This window comes from Oryctolagus cuniculus, chromosome 14 (genome assembly GCF_051225735.1).
Source record: "Oryctolagus cuniculus isolate XC-2025 breed Fujian yellow rabbit chromosome 14, ASM5122573v1, whole genome shotgun sequence".
NCBI classification, from domain to species: Eukaryota; Metazoa; Chordata; class Mammalia; order Lagomorpha; family Leporidae; genus Oryctolagus; species Oryctolagus cuniculus.
The window spans coordinates 10,339,277-10,357,741 of NC_142880.1; the positions used below are offsets into that span (position 1 = coordinate 10,339,277).

Sequence of the window (18,465 nt, forward strand, 5' to 3'; positions counted from 1 at the left end):
AAATCCATAAAGCAATTACTAACATTGGAGAGAGACAGACTGTGATACAACAATAGTATGAGGATTTAACACTCCAATTTCAGATATGGACAGATCACCCACCTACCCCCTGCAAAAACAAAAACAAAAACAGAAGCATTAAATTACAGCCTAGATTAACTGGACCTTACCCAGAATGAATCATGAAGAAATGGAATACCTACACAGATCAGTAACAGGTAGAAACTGAACCAGTAATAAAAAATCTTGCAGCAAACAAAACGCCCACGGGGTTGGTGGTATGCCCAGTGGCATAAACCAGTTTACAACACTGCGGCATTCTATCTTGGAATGCCTGTTCCAGGTCCCCAGTTCCTCTGCTTTGATTCACCTTCCTGCAAAGAAAGGCAGCAAAAGACCCAACAGCTTGAGTCCCCGCCACCCAACTGGGAGACTAGGATGGAGTACCTGATCCTGGCCTGGACCAGATCTGGCTGTTGCACCCATTTGGGAAGTGAACCAGAGGATGGGAGATCTGTCACACTGCCTTTCAAATAAATAATATAAAAGAGAGAGAGAGAGAGAGAGAGAGAGAGAGAGAGAGAGAGAGAGAGAGGAAAAAAAAAGGGGGGGGGATGAAAAAGAAAAACCCAGGACCAGATGGATGGCTTCACTGCTGATTTCTACCAAAAGAAATAATGCCAATTCTTCTTGAAGTATTTGAAAAAAATACAACAAAGAATTCTTCCAAGTTGAGGCCACGCAGCCAGCATTATGGAAACCAGACAAGGACAGAACCAAAAAACAAAGATGGAGCGAGTGTTGTGGCGTAGCAGGTGAAGCTGTTGCCTGTAACACCAACATACCATATAGACACTAGTTTGAGTCCGAGTTGTTCTACTTCTGATCCAGCTCCCTGCTAATATGCCTAGGAAAGCAGTGGAAGATGGCCAAGTGCTTGGGCCTCTCTACCTCCACGGAAGACCTCTAAGAAGCTCCCGGCTTCCACCTGGCCCAGCAGCAGCTGCTACAGCCATTTGGTGAGTGTTTGAGAGGATGGAAGAGCTCTCTCTCTCTCAGTAACTCTATCTTTCAAATATATTTGTTTTAAAGCTACAGATCAATATCCTTGCTAAAGAAACAAAACTCCAACAAAATACCAGGGAACTGAATCCAACAGCACATTAAAAAGATCATTCAGGGCAGGCGCTGTAGTTCAGCAGGTTAAGCTGCCACCTGCACTGCTGGTATCCCATATGGGCACAGGTCCAGGTCCTGGCTGCTACACTTCCAATCTAGCTCCTTGCTAATGCTCCTGGGAAAGTAGTAGAGAATGGCCCAAGTGCTTGGGTCCCTGACCCATGTGGCAGACCTGGATGAAGTTCCTGGTTCCTGGCTTCAGCATAGCCCAGCCCTGGCTCTTGTGGCCATTTGGGGAATGAAACAGTAGATCCACGATCTGTATCTTTCCCTCTAACTGCCTCTCAAATAAACAAGACTTTAAAAAACAAAATAAAATAATGATCTTGATATTAAAAAAAATCATTCACCATGATCAAGTGTGATTTGTTCCAGTAATGCAAGGATGGCTCAACATACGCACATAAATAAATGTAATACAGCACATCAACACAATGAAGGACAAAAATTGTATCATCTTAAAAGGTGCAGTAAAGTAATCTGATAAGACTCAATATCACTTCATGATAAAAACCCAGGCCAAATTAGGTATAGAAGGCACATACCTCAACATAATAAAGGCCATATAACAAGTCAACAGAAAAGGTGAAGAATTCCTTGCTAGATTTGGAACGAGACAAGGGACAAGACAACTTTTATTCAACCTAGTACTGGAAGTCCAAGTAGAGCAAATAGGCAAGATAAAGAAATGACGGGTATCCAAAATGCAAAAGGAGGAAGTCACTTCGGGTTTTACTTCTATATGTAAAACCCGAAGGAGTCACCAAAAGTTGTCATACACAAATCTGGCAAAGTTGCATGGCAGAAAGTTAACGTACATCAGTAGCTCTGTTATACACCAATAGTGAAAGCAATCTCATTTCCACTAGCTACCAAAAAAAAAAAAAAAAAAAAAAAAAAGAAAGAAAGAAAAAAAAGAAAAGAAAGTCTGGGAATAAGTTTAGCCATAAATGTCAAAGATATCTATAATAAAATTATACATCACTTGTAACAGGAACAGAAGGGGCTACAGAATAATGGAATGTATGTAATGACTCGCACAGGTCATCTACAAGTTCATGGAACGCAGGCTGTGCCTCCTGCCTGAGGGGTCTGGTCTCTCTGCAGCTGTGATAGAAATCACAGCCTCTGCTAATTCCAGCCTCTTCCTTCTAACACGTTGTCTCCAAGTCACAGACCCTGACAGACCAGTAAATACTATTCACTGAGTTGCTTCCAGCTTCTGCTATAGAAGGTCCAGGCCATAGCAGACTTGACTGCAGGCAGGAGGGAACCATAAGCCAGAGTTAAATGGTGGCTAAGTTGGAGGAAAATGATGGAATTTGAGGGGGCTCAATAGTGAAGTCTGTATCTTGCTTCTCAAATTCCACACTAGCTTCGCTTCCTCACCAGGGACCACCAACCAGGTCCCTGTAAGCTTTGTGGTGCCTGAGGGAATCACTGTGCCATTTTACACACTCTTCATTTAACCTTCACCAACCATAAAATTTAAGTAGGTGTCCTTAACGTCACAGATGGTAAATCAAAGTAATTCACTTAAGCAGAGCCGAAGCTGGAGGCTAGATGGAAGACCCTGATCCCATGCTCTCCCTGTCAGTGCTTGGCACAGTACAGGCTGGCAGGACATAATGTTGTGTAGACACTTCTTTCTACACATGTGGTCAGCCAAGACGAAAAGCTTCTACCAGAAAGCGAGTAGAAGAGGCAGCCAGGGAAGAGGTTGGGATTTACGGCTCTCAGAGTCTTCATGGTCTAAATGCTAAATCCCTAAGCAGCACTGGCTTGGTACTGTCAAACTGGATACCCAATGGATTCTCCACACTGACACTTCTTTCTCTTAGTTGGGGCTCATCTCTACCTTTTTGTCTTTGTAGGACAAGTGTTCCCAGAGCTTCAGAGCAGATGCAGCCAAGATGCCATCCCCCATTAACTGCCAGAGCTACAGCCTTAACAACAAAAAGGGACCGCTCTATTTCCACATGCTGGTCCTGCTCCTGTTCCCCCACCACGCATCCCATCCACAGCCTCCAGACAGCTCACTCAGTGCTTTCCTTCCCACCACTTTCCAGAGGTCTCCACTCTACTCCAATCCTCCCACTCTCTCAAGTGCTTCCTCCTCCTGCCAAAACAAACTTTACTGCACCAAAACGAAAACAAACAAACAAACAAAAAAAAAACAACTATTTATGTACAGATACAAAGACAAAAAACAAAAACAAAAACAAAATAATGGAATGGACATCCCATGTTTTGGAAAAACCATTATCATACCGTGCAGAGTGATTTACAGATTAAATGTTATCCTTATAAAAATTCCAATGACTAGAAAAACTCTACTAGAAGTTTTACAGAACCACAAAAGACCCTGAATAGCTAAAATAACATTGAGTAAAGAAAATAAAGTAGGAGGCATTACACTTCCTGACTGTAAAATCTATTACAAAGCTACAGTAATCAAAATAGCATGGTACTGGCATAAAACGAAATCCACAGACCAATGGAGCAGAATAGAACCCTAGGAGTAAATTCATATCTCTACTGCCAACTGTTTTTTTTTTTTAACAGGATGGTATTTTTATAAACACTGGTGGATAATAAGTTTATTATCTAATAACTGGAGAATTACAAAAATGGCTAAAATCAAGTTATAGGAAAGACTAACTGCATCACCTCTGGTGGCTTTAGGGAGAAAATATTTTTTTTTTCTTTTTCAATCTTCTAAAGGCTCCTTGCATCGTTGGCCCAGGGGCCCAGTCATCCATTTTCCAAGCTAGCAATGTGGGGTTGGTTCCCTTTCATGCTTCCATCTCTCTGGATCACCTCTTTTACATTTAAGAACCTTTCTTATTCTACTGGACACATGGTAAATACATGGTAAATCTCCCTAAATTAGGGTCAGCTGGTTAGCAACCTTAGCTCTACCTGCTACCTTAATTCTCCTGTCCTTTAACACAACTTACTCAGGATTTGGGAATTCTCATGTGGAATTATTTTGGGATGTGGCAATTTCACTGACCAAACTGTCACACAGACTCAATGATTTTCTCCAAAGATTCTCAGTTCCTTTTATTGGAGAACAGTCTGAGCAATCAAGATTTGGGCACTGAATATGCCCACTGCTGCTGGGGTATGGTTCCTTTTAGCTTCTCTAAACTAACGAAGGAAATAGAACTATATATATTGTACACCAATTCATACATATCCATGAATATTTATTTACCTGTGGATTAAGCCAGACAGATGGTGTCTTCATCTATAATCTAGGATCTTTGATTTTTTTGTGATTCCAGCTTTAGTCACTGTAAGCGTAAGTTACTGTAATGTCTCTGGACTGAGTGGTCCCCTTAACTCATGTCAATTTTCCTTAAAGGCTAGCTAGCAAGTAACTATGCTTAGGAACACCAAAGAGTATTTCACTCAACAACTTCAGCCGGCGCCACAGCTTACTTGGCTAATCCTCTGTGCCGGCACCCAGGGTTCTAGTCCCGGTTGGGGCGCCGGTTCTGTCCTGGTTGCTCCTCTTCCAGTCCAGCTCTCTGCTGTGGCCTGGGAAGGCAGTGGAGGATGGCCCAAGTTCTTGGGCCCTGCACCTGCAGGGGAGACCAGGAGGAAGCACCTGGCTCCTGGCTTCAGATCGGCCGGTCGTAGCGGCCATTTGGGGGGGGGGGGGGGTGAATCAACAGAGGGAAGACCCTTCTCTCTCTCTCACTAACTCTGCCTGTCAAAAAAACAAAAACAAAAACAAAAACAAAAACAACAACAACAAAAAACTTCATAATGTAGGCAAAAAAGCCTTTGGCTTAAAGCACTCTATAATCAGCTTCTACGGTAACCACGCAACATTAGATGCCAGAATTCCCTACCCTGTCCAATGTCTTCTCACCATTCTCCTACTGCATGCTAATTTAGTTTAGTGGTCCTCCAAAAAATGTAACATATTAGATCTTCATATTCTGTCTTTGTTTTTCTAAATATTTTATTCTCTAATATTTCATGTATGTCAAATTCTACTTATCACTGAGAATCATTTATTCTCACCATCATTAAACTACTCCAGCCAACACTAACCTATATTCTACTTGGGAAAACTGGATATCCATATGCAGAAAAATCAAACAGAATAACCATCTCTTACCATGCACAAATATCAACTCAATATGGATTAAAGATAAACCTAAGACCTGAAATTTAGAGACCATTAGAGGAAAACACTTCAGAACATTAGAAGAGGCAAAGATTCTATGGATCAGACCCCAAAAGCACAAGAACTAAGAGTAAAAATAGACAAATAGGATTTCATCAAACCAAGGCATTTTTTGCACAGCAAAGGAAACAATCAGAGTGAAGAGGCAGCCTATAGATGGAATATCTGCAAGCTGTATACTTGATAAGGAATTAATACTCAGAATGTTTAAAACTAAAAACAAAAAAAACCCACCATAGAATTAAAAAAATGGGCAGTAGTTCTAAACAGACATTTTTCAAGGGAAAACACAGAAATGGCCAACGGGTATATGAAAAAATGCTCAGTATCATTCATCAGGGAAACACAAATAAAAACCACATTGAGAAAGCCAGTTAGATTGGCTGTTACTAAAAGCTAAAACGTAACAACTGTTGGCAAGGATATGAAGAGCTGCACTGTTATTGGGATATAAATTAACACAGCTATTGTGGAAAACAGTATGGAGGTTACACAAAAACTAAAAATAGAACTACCACATGACCCAACAATCCTACTTTTGGGTATATATCCAATGGAAACAAAAGCCCATTTATTGTAGAGATACCTGCACCCCCATGTTTATTGCAGGACTATTACAACAGCCCAGAAATGGAACTTAAAGGCCCATCCACTGACGAACTGATTTTAAAAAAATGTGGCACACACAGATGATGGAATATTATGCAGTCCTAAAAAACGAATAAAATCTTTTCATCTGCAACATGGATGGAGGTGGAGGTCCCTATGTTAAATCAAATGAGCCAAAAACAGAAAGACAAGTATCACATGATTTCATTCACATGGGATTTCACAGAAGTAAAATATACAACTGCGGTTACCAGAGGCTGCAGAGCGAAGTAGGGAGGAACTGAGAAAGGTTGATTGATAGGCACTAGGTTATGGCTATATGGTAAGAACTTTGCACAGTAGGTCGAACATAAATAATCTTAATTTTCTATATATTTATCTATTAAAAAAAAGGCAGGATTTTTGGGTCTTTCCACCTGGAAGAAATGTTAAATTTGTGAAATGTGAAAGGATAAAATACATTTACCCCTGAATGGACACTGCACAAAAATTCCATGATACATACAATTTTTATGTCTTAAATTTTTTAACATAAAAATTTAAGAAACTGTTTTACAATTCAGATTTCATAAAGAAAACATGCTGACTGAATCTGATCTAAGGTAAAACACAAATACCTTTCCATAGTAATTCCAGCCCGGGAGGCACTAGATAAAATGGCAGTCAGGGCAATTTGGGAAGGAGTGTATAAAAGGTAAGCATCCGTCAGTGCAATTCTATTAAGAAAGTCATCAGCTGTTTTCCTCAACATCTCTGGGTTCTCCAACATGGGATAGCGAGTCTAGAAAAAGAGTTGGCAAGTATCATCATTTCTGGGAGTTTAATCGACAAACAACAGCTCAACACTATATTATTCCGGAAACACTAGTGCAGGAGATTTTTATAAATGTAACTCCTTTTCCTATACCCAAAAGACAACCTTACAATATAAGATTGTTTTGTAGGCATATTCACCATGTAGCAAAATTGCAATCATTAAGTTATGAATATTTTATTTAATAATCTGTCCTCTTTGATACTACCCTTTAACTCATGGTTTTCAAATTTTTCTGAACACAATGCAGAACAAGAAGTGTATGCTTTAAGATAATGTATCTGAAGCTGCCAGCAGAGCAGTATCTCACACTATACTCAGTTTATGTTACTCCCTTCTCTTTGTACTTTCCACCTGAGGAGGAAGGGAAGGGGAGGCACTGGGACATTCTGCTGGTGTAAACTGATGTATTCCCAAATAAATGCTTCCCAGGCAATCAAGATGGTTCAGATGTAAGGCCACACTTCAGAACCTCAGCCCCATCTCACTTTATCATAAAAATCCCTCTATTTAAAAGTTTACTTTTGCAAAGAGGTAAATGGAAATCAATCTTGGTTTGATAAAAAAACTTTAGAATCAACTGTCTAGTTACATCCAGTATCCCCAAATGCCTAATCTCTGATATGACAAATTCAGACACTCCACTCTGACCATAAATGTCCCTTTTTCCAAACATTTTTGCTCAGTTACTTAATGTTTGTTCTCCCTCCTCAGAACCTTTGGTCAGTTATCCCTCTACTTGCCCCCACTTAACTACTGTCCTCTGGTCCTCATTTTTCTCCTGAATTCTCTGCCCCAATATGCTGCCAACACATTTCTGGCAAAACTTTAGACAGACAGACAGATGTATGTTGTCTTTGCAACTACATTCAGATTTCTGGGTACTGTCAGAGAAAACCACGTGACCAAAAGGTTTGACCATGTTACTTCAACTCATGTTTAAGGAGCTCAGCAAGTCATTTAACACTGCCAAGCAATGATGTTTTCACAGAAAATCTGGTCTCCCTTTTTCCCAGTGACTATGGTAAACATTTTCAATTGTTTCAATGTCATTGATGATTCCAAGACACTGCATCACTCTCAGAAAACAATGTCCATTCCTAACAAAGAAAAACGTGACTTCCTGTCACCAACACCCCTCAACACTTTCAGCTTTCCCTCTATTACAAGAAACAGTTACTATGCCCTCGAAGCTCATTCTCCAATACCAACCCCTAATTCCAAAGAAAATGAACTATATATTACCATTTTTCCTTTACTAGCTCCCTGCTTCAACACTGAAATACTCATTGGTCTTTGAAATGAAATGAAAAAAACAAAAACCCTCCCTTCCCTCTACTTCCAGCAGTGTCCCCACCTTCTCAACCTTTCCATCTTTTTCTTCCCCAACTTCAAGGAAGGTTTTGAATCCCAGTTATATGTACAATCATGTACCACACAGACGCACCAGTCAACAATGGACCGCATATAGAACAGTGGTCCCAAGCACCGTTTAGTGACACAGCGCTTGGCGTTACATGTTTGTGGAGATCCTGGTGTAGACGAATCTACTGCACTGCCAGTCACATAAAAGTACATACAACTATGAACGGTATACTTGAGAAAGAAAAATGAATGACCACGTCACTGCTCATTTACTATTTACTTCGTCATTATTTCGAAGTGTACTCATATATGCAAGAAGAGCTAACTAAAGCCTTATCAGGCAGGTCCCTCAGAAGGCACTGTTGTTACAGCAGAGCACAGCTCCATGAGTTTAGTGTCCCCTGAAGACCTCCAGGTGTGACAAGATGTGGATTCAGAAGATAGTGCTACTGAGCACCCTGACCCTGTGTAAGCCTAACGTGTGTCTAACAGCCAAGCTTTAAAAGCTGGCAGTAGTACTTAGGTTTCCGTGAGTACACTCTAACCACGAGAGTGGGGAAACTAGCTGCTGAGGGCCGTCTGGATAGTTAGCACTCACAGGACATACAAAACTATCAACCTAAAAATTAGCCTGCTACCAATTTACTGAATTTCAAGTACTTGAAATTGGCTGCCAGACCAAGACTCTGCAGGCTCTCTGTTCCCCACCCCTGCTGTGGATTTGCACACAGTGAAATTACCTAACCATGATTTTCACAGACTGTATCCCCATTGTTTAGTGAGGCATGACTGCTTTTTTTCTCACTTTCCATTTATTCCCCCAAACAGCACTAATCTGCTTTCTGCCTCCACACTCCAGAGACCAATTTCTGCAAGATCACAAGTGACGTCTGGTTCTAAATCCAGCAAACAAGACCATTTTATTGCGCTCTGCCTGAACTGAGTGGCAGAGCTGCCCATGCTCATCTTTTAAAGTTCTCCACTTTGCTTGTCAAACAAATCCTACTTCTGCAAATATTCAACAGCCTTACTGGCTTCTTTATTTCTCTACTGGCCTGTAACCAAGCCACTCTAAATCCTCCCGGACAGTGACCTGCAGTCTCTATGTCTAGCTTGGTCACCTCCTCTGACCTCCACATCCAAATGATGTCCTGCAGGTAAGGCAAATTCCTTCATCATCAAGCAATCTCTCCTGCGCCAATGTTTCCTTGAGCTGTGAAGTGCACTACTATCTAACTTGGATGCTCAAGGTCAGAAATTCAGAGTCTTACTCTAGTCTCACTCTCTGTATGCCATCAATCCTCACATTCCTTTGATTCCACAAAGGAGCTGAGATGCCCAGTTAAGCTCTCGTTGTACTCACTGCCACTTAATAAGTAAAGCCAATCACTACCTTTTGTCTGAACTTGTCTAACAGCACTGTTATCCTATCACCCAGTCTAATTTGTTCTTCACATTAAGCCTGACCCATACATACGAGCAATAAATACAACCCAACACAATCTAAAGCTGCAAACTCAATCATGCCACTTGATGAACTTAAACTTTTCACTGGCTTCCTTTGCTTTATTCAAAGTCTTCCAGCATCTGTCTCTGGAGTCTGGACTCTGCTTGCCACTCAGACAACAGCTCTCCGGGATACCTGTCACCCTGTATCTCTAGACTACATTTAGGTTCTTAAAGGCATCAGAGTTTCTTGATCTGAGCCTTTGACCAGGAAGGTCCCTCTTACCTGGATGCTCTTCCCTAACCTAATTCTTATCCTTGCTCTGAATTTCACTTTAAATGATCCTTTCTGACTACCTAACTTCTTTCAGGGCCAAACAACTTAGACTGCCTTTGACTTGCTTCTATTTTTGATGCCTACTTACTGACTCTAGTTCACTCAGTATCAAACAGAATTAGCAATCTTTTAAGTTGAAAATTAAGGTCTTTTTGTGAGTCTTTCAATCACCCAGCCTAGATCTGTGTCAACATACTTCAGGTTAGAGGAGTAACCTTCACTGCTTAAAAGCATTCATTATGCTGGCTGAACTAGGACTTGCAGATCACTAAAGAGAAACTCCGCAAGTCTCACCCAAAAACAGAATTAACAAGCTCTCCAGGTAATTCAGATGCACCCAAAAGTTTACAATCTAGAGGTCTGAGCCAGAACTCAGTTTACATCCATGTTGTAACATTACAGGTCTTAAAGTTTTGGATTTGGGGGGAAGAGGAGGAGTAATGAACAACACCAAAGAAGTACACTGTACTAGTTTACTTTTCAGCAGCAAGTTTACCTTTAAATCAATGAGGAAGCCCTCAAACGGTCTGTAAGGATTGTGGACAATAAGGTGGAAATTAAGTTGCTGTATAAGCAGTAGTTCATATTCCAAAATCTGTTCTAGTGCCTTTTCCTGTCCAAGAGGACTCTCCCGAAGATTTCCAACAAACTGAGGACTAGATACATTGAATTCATCCACTTTGCAGGCCAAAAACACACATGTAAGCCTAAAGGAAAAAAATAAGGGGAGGAGAGATAGGAGTAAGTAGAAGGACAGGTACATACAGTGAGAAATATCTAAATTTCTAGAAGTACTTTCTAAAATGGCATATTAACAAATGACTGTGCTAGACAATGAAGGAAATATTTTTAAAGAGTAGTTCCTGCTCACATTTTTATTATGAAACAGTAAACAAACTATAAAATTAGGTTGAACCACCTAATTTATCCATAGCATTCAACCATCATTGGCTCAATGGCAATTATACAGGTATAGTTCAACTGCACCTTGGAAAAACAAAATAACTAAATACTTTGCATGAGATATAGACAACATAATAGTTAAAAATATAAGAATATACACATTGCACCTTAATAGTAATGGAACAAAAGAAGGTCAAAGGACTACTGCTGAATGCTCTCGGTGGGAAGTCTCCAAGTGTAGACAGGAGATCATTAGTTAAGGGAGAAGCTTGTCAAACTCATGTGGCCACTGCCTTAAGTTTAGAGCAGGAAACCAGTAATAAAGTCACTGGAAAAATCAATATACTGAAAGTAAAACCAAGGGCCTAACCTTGACTGGTGGAAACCAGAATAAAAACAAAAACAAGCGGGAAAACGGAATTGGCAGCAAGCTCTTTGATGAACTGCACATTAATTTCATCTTTAATTATAACCATAGTGCTCAGCATAGAGCAGAAAGAAAACTAGACCTTTGTTCAACTAAAATCAGTATGAAGCTATAGGATCTGTAAAGTGACTGAACGTGGAGAGGAGTTTCTGAGCAACTGGGAGAACAAAAGTATCACTAACAAGATATAGCAAGTTTGAGAAAAATAAATTTGAATGTGGACAGGATGAAGTTCAAATGCCATCAGTATTACATGAGGTACAGGTAATCAAGGATCTTAAGTTCTGAGTGGACAAAAGAATGCAAACCTAAATTATCCTTTAGAAGGTCAGTTCTCACACAGCCTCCCACACAAATATACATACACATACACATTACACACACACTCACACAGTACTCAAACAGCATTAAAGTCTTTAGTGAAAATAACAAATGAGAGGTTTAAACTCACATGATTATCCGGGGGTGATATTCCATTACTGAGTTATTAAGATAAAAACGCTTGAAATACATACAAGCTGTCCCCTGAGATAAAAAAAAAAATACATATCTATATTATTCTATTCACATGTTACATGTTTCTTTGTAATGGTTCAGTGTACAAATACCAATACCTGTTAATTCTTTAATCAAAATAAACTGTGCTGAAAAATGAAAGAAACAGAGCCAAAGACATTTTCTACCAGTTATTTGCTCTTTCCCAGCCCACCCTCAGCTATCTTCCCTATGGTCCCTGGATTTTAAAAATGTTATGTATTTTATAATTCACATCAACAAAAAATTTTTTTAATTAGAAAACCAAAAGAATACAAATGTGCCAATCCTGAAAAAATACTAGCAACAGTTGTGGTATTAAGTCTTCTCTGTAAATGTACTTCAGATGTGTCATATAACCATGATCACTGTCACAGAACCACAAAATGTGCACCTACCATTTACTGAACGCCAGACTCTGCCAAGCAGAAAACTATCATCCTACTTCAATTCTTATACAGCCTGGTGCAGTACTAGTATATCCATAGAGATGGAAACTGAGTATCAACAAGGCTGAACTCACACATCTAATAAGGGACAGGGCTGGATTCAACTAAGACTTGTATGTACTTTCAATCATTAAATCACTTGGCTAGAATCAGTGACAATAACCTCTTACTTATTTTATCGTAGAAAAAAAGTATTTCACTTAAATTATTTATCATTTTATCACTTTATATGAAACAAAATTCTTCAATCATAAATAAATGTGTTGGATAAATTCCCAAAAAAATTTCACTCAAGGAATCTGTTTTTTCATCCAAAATGACCACTCATCAGCATAGCAGGTAAAGCCACCACCTGCAGTGCCGGTATCCTATATAGGCGCCGGTTCAAGTCCTGGATGCTCTACTTCAGATCTATCTCTCTGCTGTGGCCTGGGAAAGCAGTAGCAGCTGGCCCAAGTCCTTGGGCCCCTGCACACATGTGGGAGACCTGGAGGAAGCTCCTGGCTTCAGATCAGCACAGCTCCGGCCGTTGTGGCCACTTGGGGAGTGAACCAGCAGATGGAAGACCTCTCTCTGCTTCTACTTCTCCTTTCTGTGTAACTCTTTCAAATAAATCAATTAATCTCAAAAAAAAAAAAAAAAAAGACAACTGAAACCAAATACTTCATTTTGCAGTTCTCTTAGAACAAAACAGAACCAAACATGGAGAAAGATACAAATCAAGTTTATCTAAAATTCTTAAATCTTTGCTCTCTCAGATAAAAGCTTGGTAAACTACAAAAACACTATAAATAGTTTTGTTCTTAACTTTTCCAATATACTTCAATTTTTTTCAACTACAGAGATACTGAAAGTTGTTCGCTACTGGGACATGAAGTTATTTACTCTAAAACTTAAGATTTTCACATTTGATCTTTATAATAAATGGGTAATAAGCAAAGTAAAACTATTTCCCACACCCTCTCTACTTCTCCACTCTGGTTTTTCACTCTTTAGGAGTTAAATTTTTTTTTAAAGATTTATTTGAAAGAGAACGATAGAAAATCTTCCATCTGCTGGTTCACTCCTCAGATAGCTGCAACAGCCAGAGCTGGGCCAGGACAAAGCCAGGAGCTTCATCTGGGTCCCCCACTTAGGCTGGGAGGGTCCCAAGCAAATGAGCTATCTTCTGTTGCTTTCCCCAGGGCATTATGAACTGGATTGGAGGTGGAGCAACTGGGACCCAAACCAGCACCCATAGGGGATGCCAGGGATGTAGGTGGTGGCTTTATACACTATTGCTCGATGCCAGCTCTTATCTTTCAGTTTTTTAGTTTCAGCTACCTAGTTTTCCTTATCATTGTTGACCCTGGCAAATAAAAAAACAAGGTCCTGAAAACCATGTACCTCAATCAATCATAAGAATTTTCAAAACCAAAGATAAACCTGCAGCATTTCCACTAATTAAGAAAAAAAAAAAAACACCTTATGAGGACCAGTATTGTGTCACAGGGGGCTAAGCCACAGCTTGCAACAGCTGTAGCTTACAACACTGCCATCCCATTTAGGAGTATCAGTTCCCGTCCTGGCTGCTCTAATATATCTATGTGTGTGTGTATAAGATTTATTTATTTGAAAGGCAGAATTAGAGAAAGAGGGAGAGATGGGGATCTTACATCTTCTGGTTTACTCCCCAAATACCTGCAACAGCCGAAGCTGGGCCAAACCGAAGCCAGGAGTGTCTTCCAGGTCTCCCACATGGGTGCAAGGGCCCAAAGACTTGGGCCACCTTTTGTTGCTTTCCCAGGTACATTAGCCGGGACCTGGATCAGAAGTGGAGCAAACAGGATTTGAACTGGCACCCACATGGGATGCCGGCGACACAGGCGGTGGCTTTAACCCGATACACCACAACACTGGCCCCTGCTCTGCTTTCGATCTAGCTTCCTACTAATGCACTTGGTAAAGCAGCAGATGATGGTCCAAGTATTTGGGACCCTGCCACCCATGTGGGGGACCTGGGCAGAGTTTCTAGCTCCTGCCTTCAGCCTGCCCCAGCCCAGGTTATTGTGGGTATTTGTGGGGTGAACCAGTGGATGGAAGATCTTCTGCCTTCTGAATAAATAAATAAATCTTAAAAAAATCTTGTCAGGGCCGTTGTTGTGGCTTAGCAGGTAAAAGCTGCTACCAGCAATGCTGGAATCTTATTCTGACCCGGCTCCTGGCTGATGACTTGCGAAAAGCAGTGGAGGATGATCCAAGTGGGTCCCGATTACCCATGTGCAAGACTTGTATGAAGCTTCTGGCTTTGGCCTGGTCCAACCTAGGCCACTGGGGCCATCTGGGGAGTGAAGCAGCGGATGGACATCTCTGCCTGTCTCTCCAAGTCTGCCTTTCCAACAAATAAATCTTAAAAACCAATCTGTGGCATGAATTTCAGCTGCAGCATATGATTACAACTGATAAATGAACACAGTATTTCAAACAGGTACCTTTGAAAAAGCACTGGTCTGCGTTCTGGTTCCAGTTCTACTGTTCACTAGTGAACAACTGGAAAGCAATTTGATTTTTTATTCTTCTATTGAATGAGCTGTCACTGCCTGTCTACTAGACCTCTAGGCTCTTTTGACTATGAAATGTGACTAAGAAATACTTTGCAAGACACAATACAGTAATTCATAATTTTTGGCCTTTATTGAAAAATATACAGCAAAAACTGAACAATTAAAACCAAGGTAAATTTTTGAGCAGTCAACAGAAAATTTATTAGATTTCAAAGAGGTCAGATTTCATAAGTCACTAAAAGGACATTAAACTCCAAAGCCACCATAACTTACCACAACAGACCTTGGCATTGTTGGCTTAAACACGGAACAGAATTCCAGTAATCTTTTCTCATAGTATTTGCAGAGTGTCATTTCTTCGTGAGGCTCAAGAAACACTGGATCATTTGGAAGAACCTTTTGATCAAAAATCAGAGCACAGGTTCAGTGAATTAAATACCGTCAAAGCCTTCTCTTACTACATTTAGCTTTCCTCTCGAACAAACACAAATACACCACGCCTCATTTTCTCTTTAGACTCGCTCATCATAAACAAAACAGCTTCAGGAAAACATGTCAGAGTGTATGTGGTCATTTCAATGCCTCAGACTGTCAGCTGAACTTCATGAAGCCAAGTCCGTGCATACGTATGCTAACAGATCTGATGCCATCGATTATAAATCGAAAAGCACACGGTCTTCCAGTGGTTGGCAAACTTCCAGCATCTCTCTGTCCGTCAACCATCATGTCACACAGCTGCGACAGGAAACAGTAAGCACCTTCACTACTTCTGCTGTTGTAAGCTACCCAGTCCTGGGCACTTTATTTTAAAAGTAGCGCTCGATCGTTAGCACAGGTGCAACACAGTGATAGCAAACACACGTGAGTTAGAGCAGCTCAGTACCAACAGGTCTGGCGCATGGGACCCTTGCTGGAGTGAGGCGTGTGCTGGGTGGGTGGGGGGTGGGGTAGGGGTGGAGCTGACGGATTAAAGCCGGCGGGGACCCCTAACGGAAGGGATGTGGCTATGGGGCCGTGGGCAGTCTTCAACTGGCTGGGCTCAGGGTCTCCTCTCTGCCTCGCCTGACGCGCTCCCCTCCAGGCTGCCTGAGATCGCCTTCCAGAACCAAGATCCCAGAAAGTTAATTTCCCGCTGGAATTTCTGCAAGGTTTCCCGTCTTTTCAGTACAGATTCCAAGTCCCTCGCCTGCCCTCCCCAGCCCCTGCGACCACCCCTCCCCCCCTCCGCAGCAGCAGCCACACACCTCGCACCGCCCGGCAACTTCTCGCCGCCCACTTTTCACCCGCGCGATCTCCCGCACCCTGCACCCGGGGGAAAAGCCTTCCCCGCCATCCCCTCGGGGCGAGTGGAAGGCGCCCGCCCGCGCGCTCTCAGCGTGCTACGAGCACTAGTTACTCGTCTGCCTCCCGACGCGGGGACTGCGCTGGCTCGACTCGGACCCCGGCAAGGCGCCCGCCCACTTGTCCAACACCCGCACGCACACCCGCGCCGCCGAGGCAGAGGCCGCGGGGGGCGCCCGGGGAGCTCCCGCCGCCGACCAGGCTGAGAGCCGCGCACCGCACCGGCCCCTCGCCCCTCGAGGGGAATCTCACCTTCCCGTTCGCCACCGCTTTGCATTTGAATTTGCGGTTGGCGTCGGCCCGCAGTCGGCCCAGCTGCTCCTCACTGGCGAAAGTCCAGTGCCTTTTCTGGCTGCTGTTGTGGTACATGGCGAAGTCCGAGCCCGAGCGCGGCGGGATCGCGGAAGCCGAGAGTGCGCCAGGCCGGCGGCGCGCGCGCTGACGTCACGATCACGTGCCGAGCCCTGCGCGGAGCAACCTGGGAGGGCGGGATGCGGCGCGGCTCCTGCGACGCACGTGGGCGGGGCCGCGGGCTTTCCCGCCCCCTCGGGTCAGGGAGCTGGGGACTGCGCGTTGGCCCTTGTAGCCGGTGCTTAAGGAAGCCTGGTCCGAGGGCACCCGAAGGGGACGAGGCGTGAGGGGAGGAGTAGGCTGAGGGAGATTCCCGAGGGAGGGTGACCGTGTTGAAGGGGAAGGTGTTTGAGGAGAGGCGGGGCACCGCCGAGGGAGCCGCGAAGTCGGCAGCCATCTTGCGTCCTTGAGGCCTGCAGCGGAGGCGTTCGTGGGTGTTTGGCGGGAGAGCCGAGGACACCAGTGTCCTGGGAGCCCTGTCACCATCCGAGAGCAGAACAGGGCTGGCCGACCGGAGCAGTGCACGTGGGACGCTGCCGTCTTGCCACTAGTGGGGCCTCGTCTGTCCGCCTCCCCTGCCTTCCTGTGGGTAACGCTTGCGCCCGCTTCCAGTTCCTCTCGGGAGCCGGGAGTCCTGGTGGTTGCGGGGTTCTCCTGAGATTCTCATCTTCGTAAAGGACTCTGGGGAGTCTTAACGATAACTACCGTCACAGAGGTTTACAGCTTCCAAAATTGCACTTGAGGTACAAAATCCGTATTAGTTAAGTCTTTGCCAGTTCTGTTTGTCGCATTTAAGGAAACCTAGTTCTGTGTATCAAAGCCCCCAGGAAAATTTCATCCAAAAATCAGATGATGATGACGAGACACGGAGTTTAGGTCTTGAAACGTCCACAGGGGTGAAAGCAGGTGGAAGATGACTTTACTCTGCTTTCTATGAAAATGTCTTACAAATTTAAGAAAGGGGGAGCCCCCCCCCTTTTTGGTGCAGTTGTGGTTTGCTACGGTTTTAGAATTCCTTAAATTTTATCATTTGTGGTTGATCATTTTGGAGATCCGTGCCATCGAACATGTGTCCGTAGTCTAGACCAGTGCATTGCTAAAAAGTAGGGAAGAGGGAAGAAGACGTGATGATGCTGAAGAGGACATGGCGGTCTGAGTCCAATGCACTATGGACAACTAAGAGCTGGTGGAGATGGAGAAAGAAGAACTTACAAGGAAGAAAGAAAAAGGTACAAAAGGCAGGCAGGGAGAGAAGTAATCCAGATAAGTAGAGTATGTGTGTGCAATCTTGGGTTTGTGGCAGTTCTGTGCATCATTTCAGTGGCTTTTGTTCTTCTGTGAGCTATTTGACAACTCCTTCGTTTTAAATAGAAGCAGCTACAAACGGGCATTTGGCAGAGTTGGCAGACTATGATTTCCACAGGGATCTAAGTCAAATTGTTGAGTGTCATGGTTCATTTAGGAAGATAAATATGAAAAACCTGGTGTTCCTGGTCTATTTTTTAAACCTTAAACAAATCGTAGTCTAAGAAAATTAACTGTCTTTTTCAGGTATAGTAGGAATTGGGCTGTATCCAAGCATCTGTGGAATAAAGTTGGTGATAGGCTAATGTTAAGGCTTGTGTACAATTCTTAATAAAGTGAGCAGGCTGGATGCGGCATTAGTCACTTAGCCTGAGTGATATTTTTTTACTATTCACTCCATTGAGCACCAGTTTATTTCTTTTCTACTTCTCTAATTGAAGGCAGAGTGGGGACTTAGAACTTGGTGCCTTTACCTATTTGCATTCTGAGTTCCAACTAAAAAGTAGTATTACTCTGAATTATTGCAGCAGGGCTGGAGCTTGAAATACGATCCAGGTCTCCCACATCGGTAGCTGCAATCCAATTACTTGAGCCATCATACTACCTCCCAGGATATGCACTGGTGGGAAGCTGTCAGGAGACAGATTTAGGAATTAAA

At 42.7% G+C, this 18,465-nt stretch overlaps 1 protein-coding gene across 2 annotated transcripts in view; it reads right to left on the reverse strand.

The window, feature by feature from the left end:
- The window catches only part of CCNH (cyclin H), a 34,339-nt gene extending 17,681 nt beyond the window's left edge, over positions 1-16,658 (reverse strand). Inside the window, exons 1-5 of one of the 2 annotated variants that reach the window (XM_002713905.6) lie at positions 16,404-16,658; positions 15,084-15,206; positions 11,736-11,809; positions 10,451-10,661; positions 6,610-6,773 (exon numbers count right to left, since the gene is read on the reverse strand). In XM_002713905.6, the coding sequence (XP_002713951.1) occupies positions 6,610-6,773; positions 10,451-10,661; positions 11,736-11,809; positions 15,084-15,206; positions 16,404-16,520 (689 nt within the window). In that variant the 5' untranslated portion in view covers positions 16,521-16,658. The remainder of the gene's footprint in view (positions 1-6,609; positions 6,774-10,450; positions 10,662-11,735; positions 11,810-15,083; positions 15,207-16,403) is intronic. The other variant, XM_089312991.1, reaches the window with a different exon arrangement.
- Between the last annotated feature and the right edge of the window lie 1,807 nt (positions 16,659-18,465).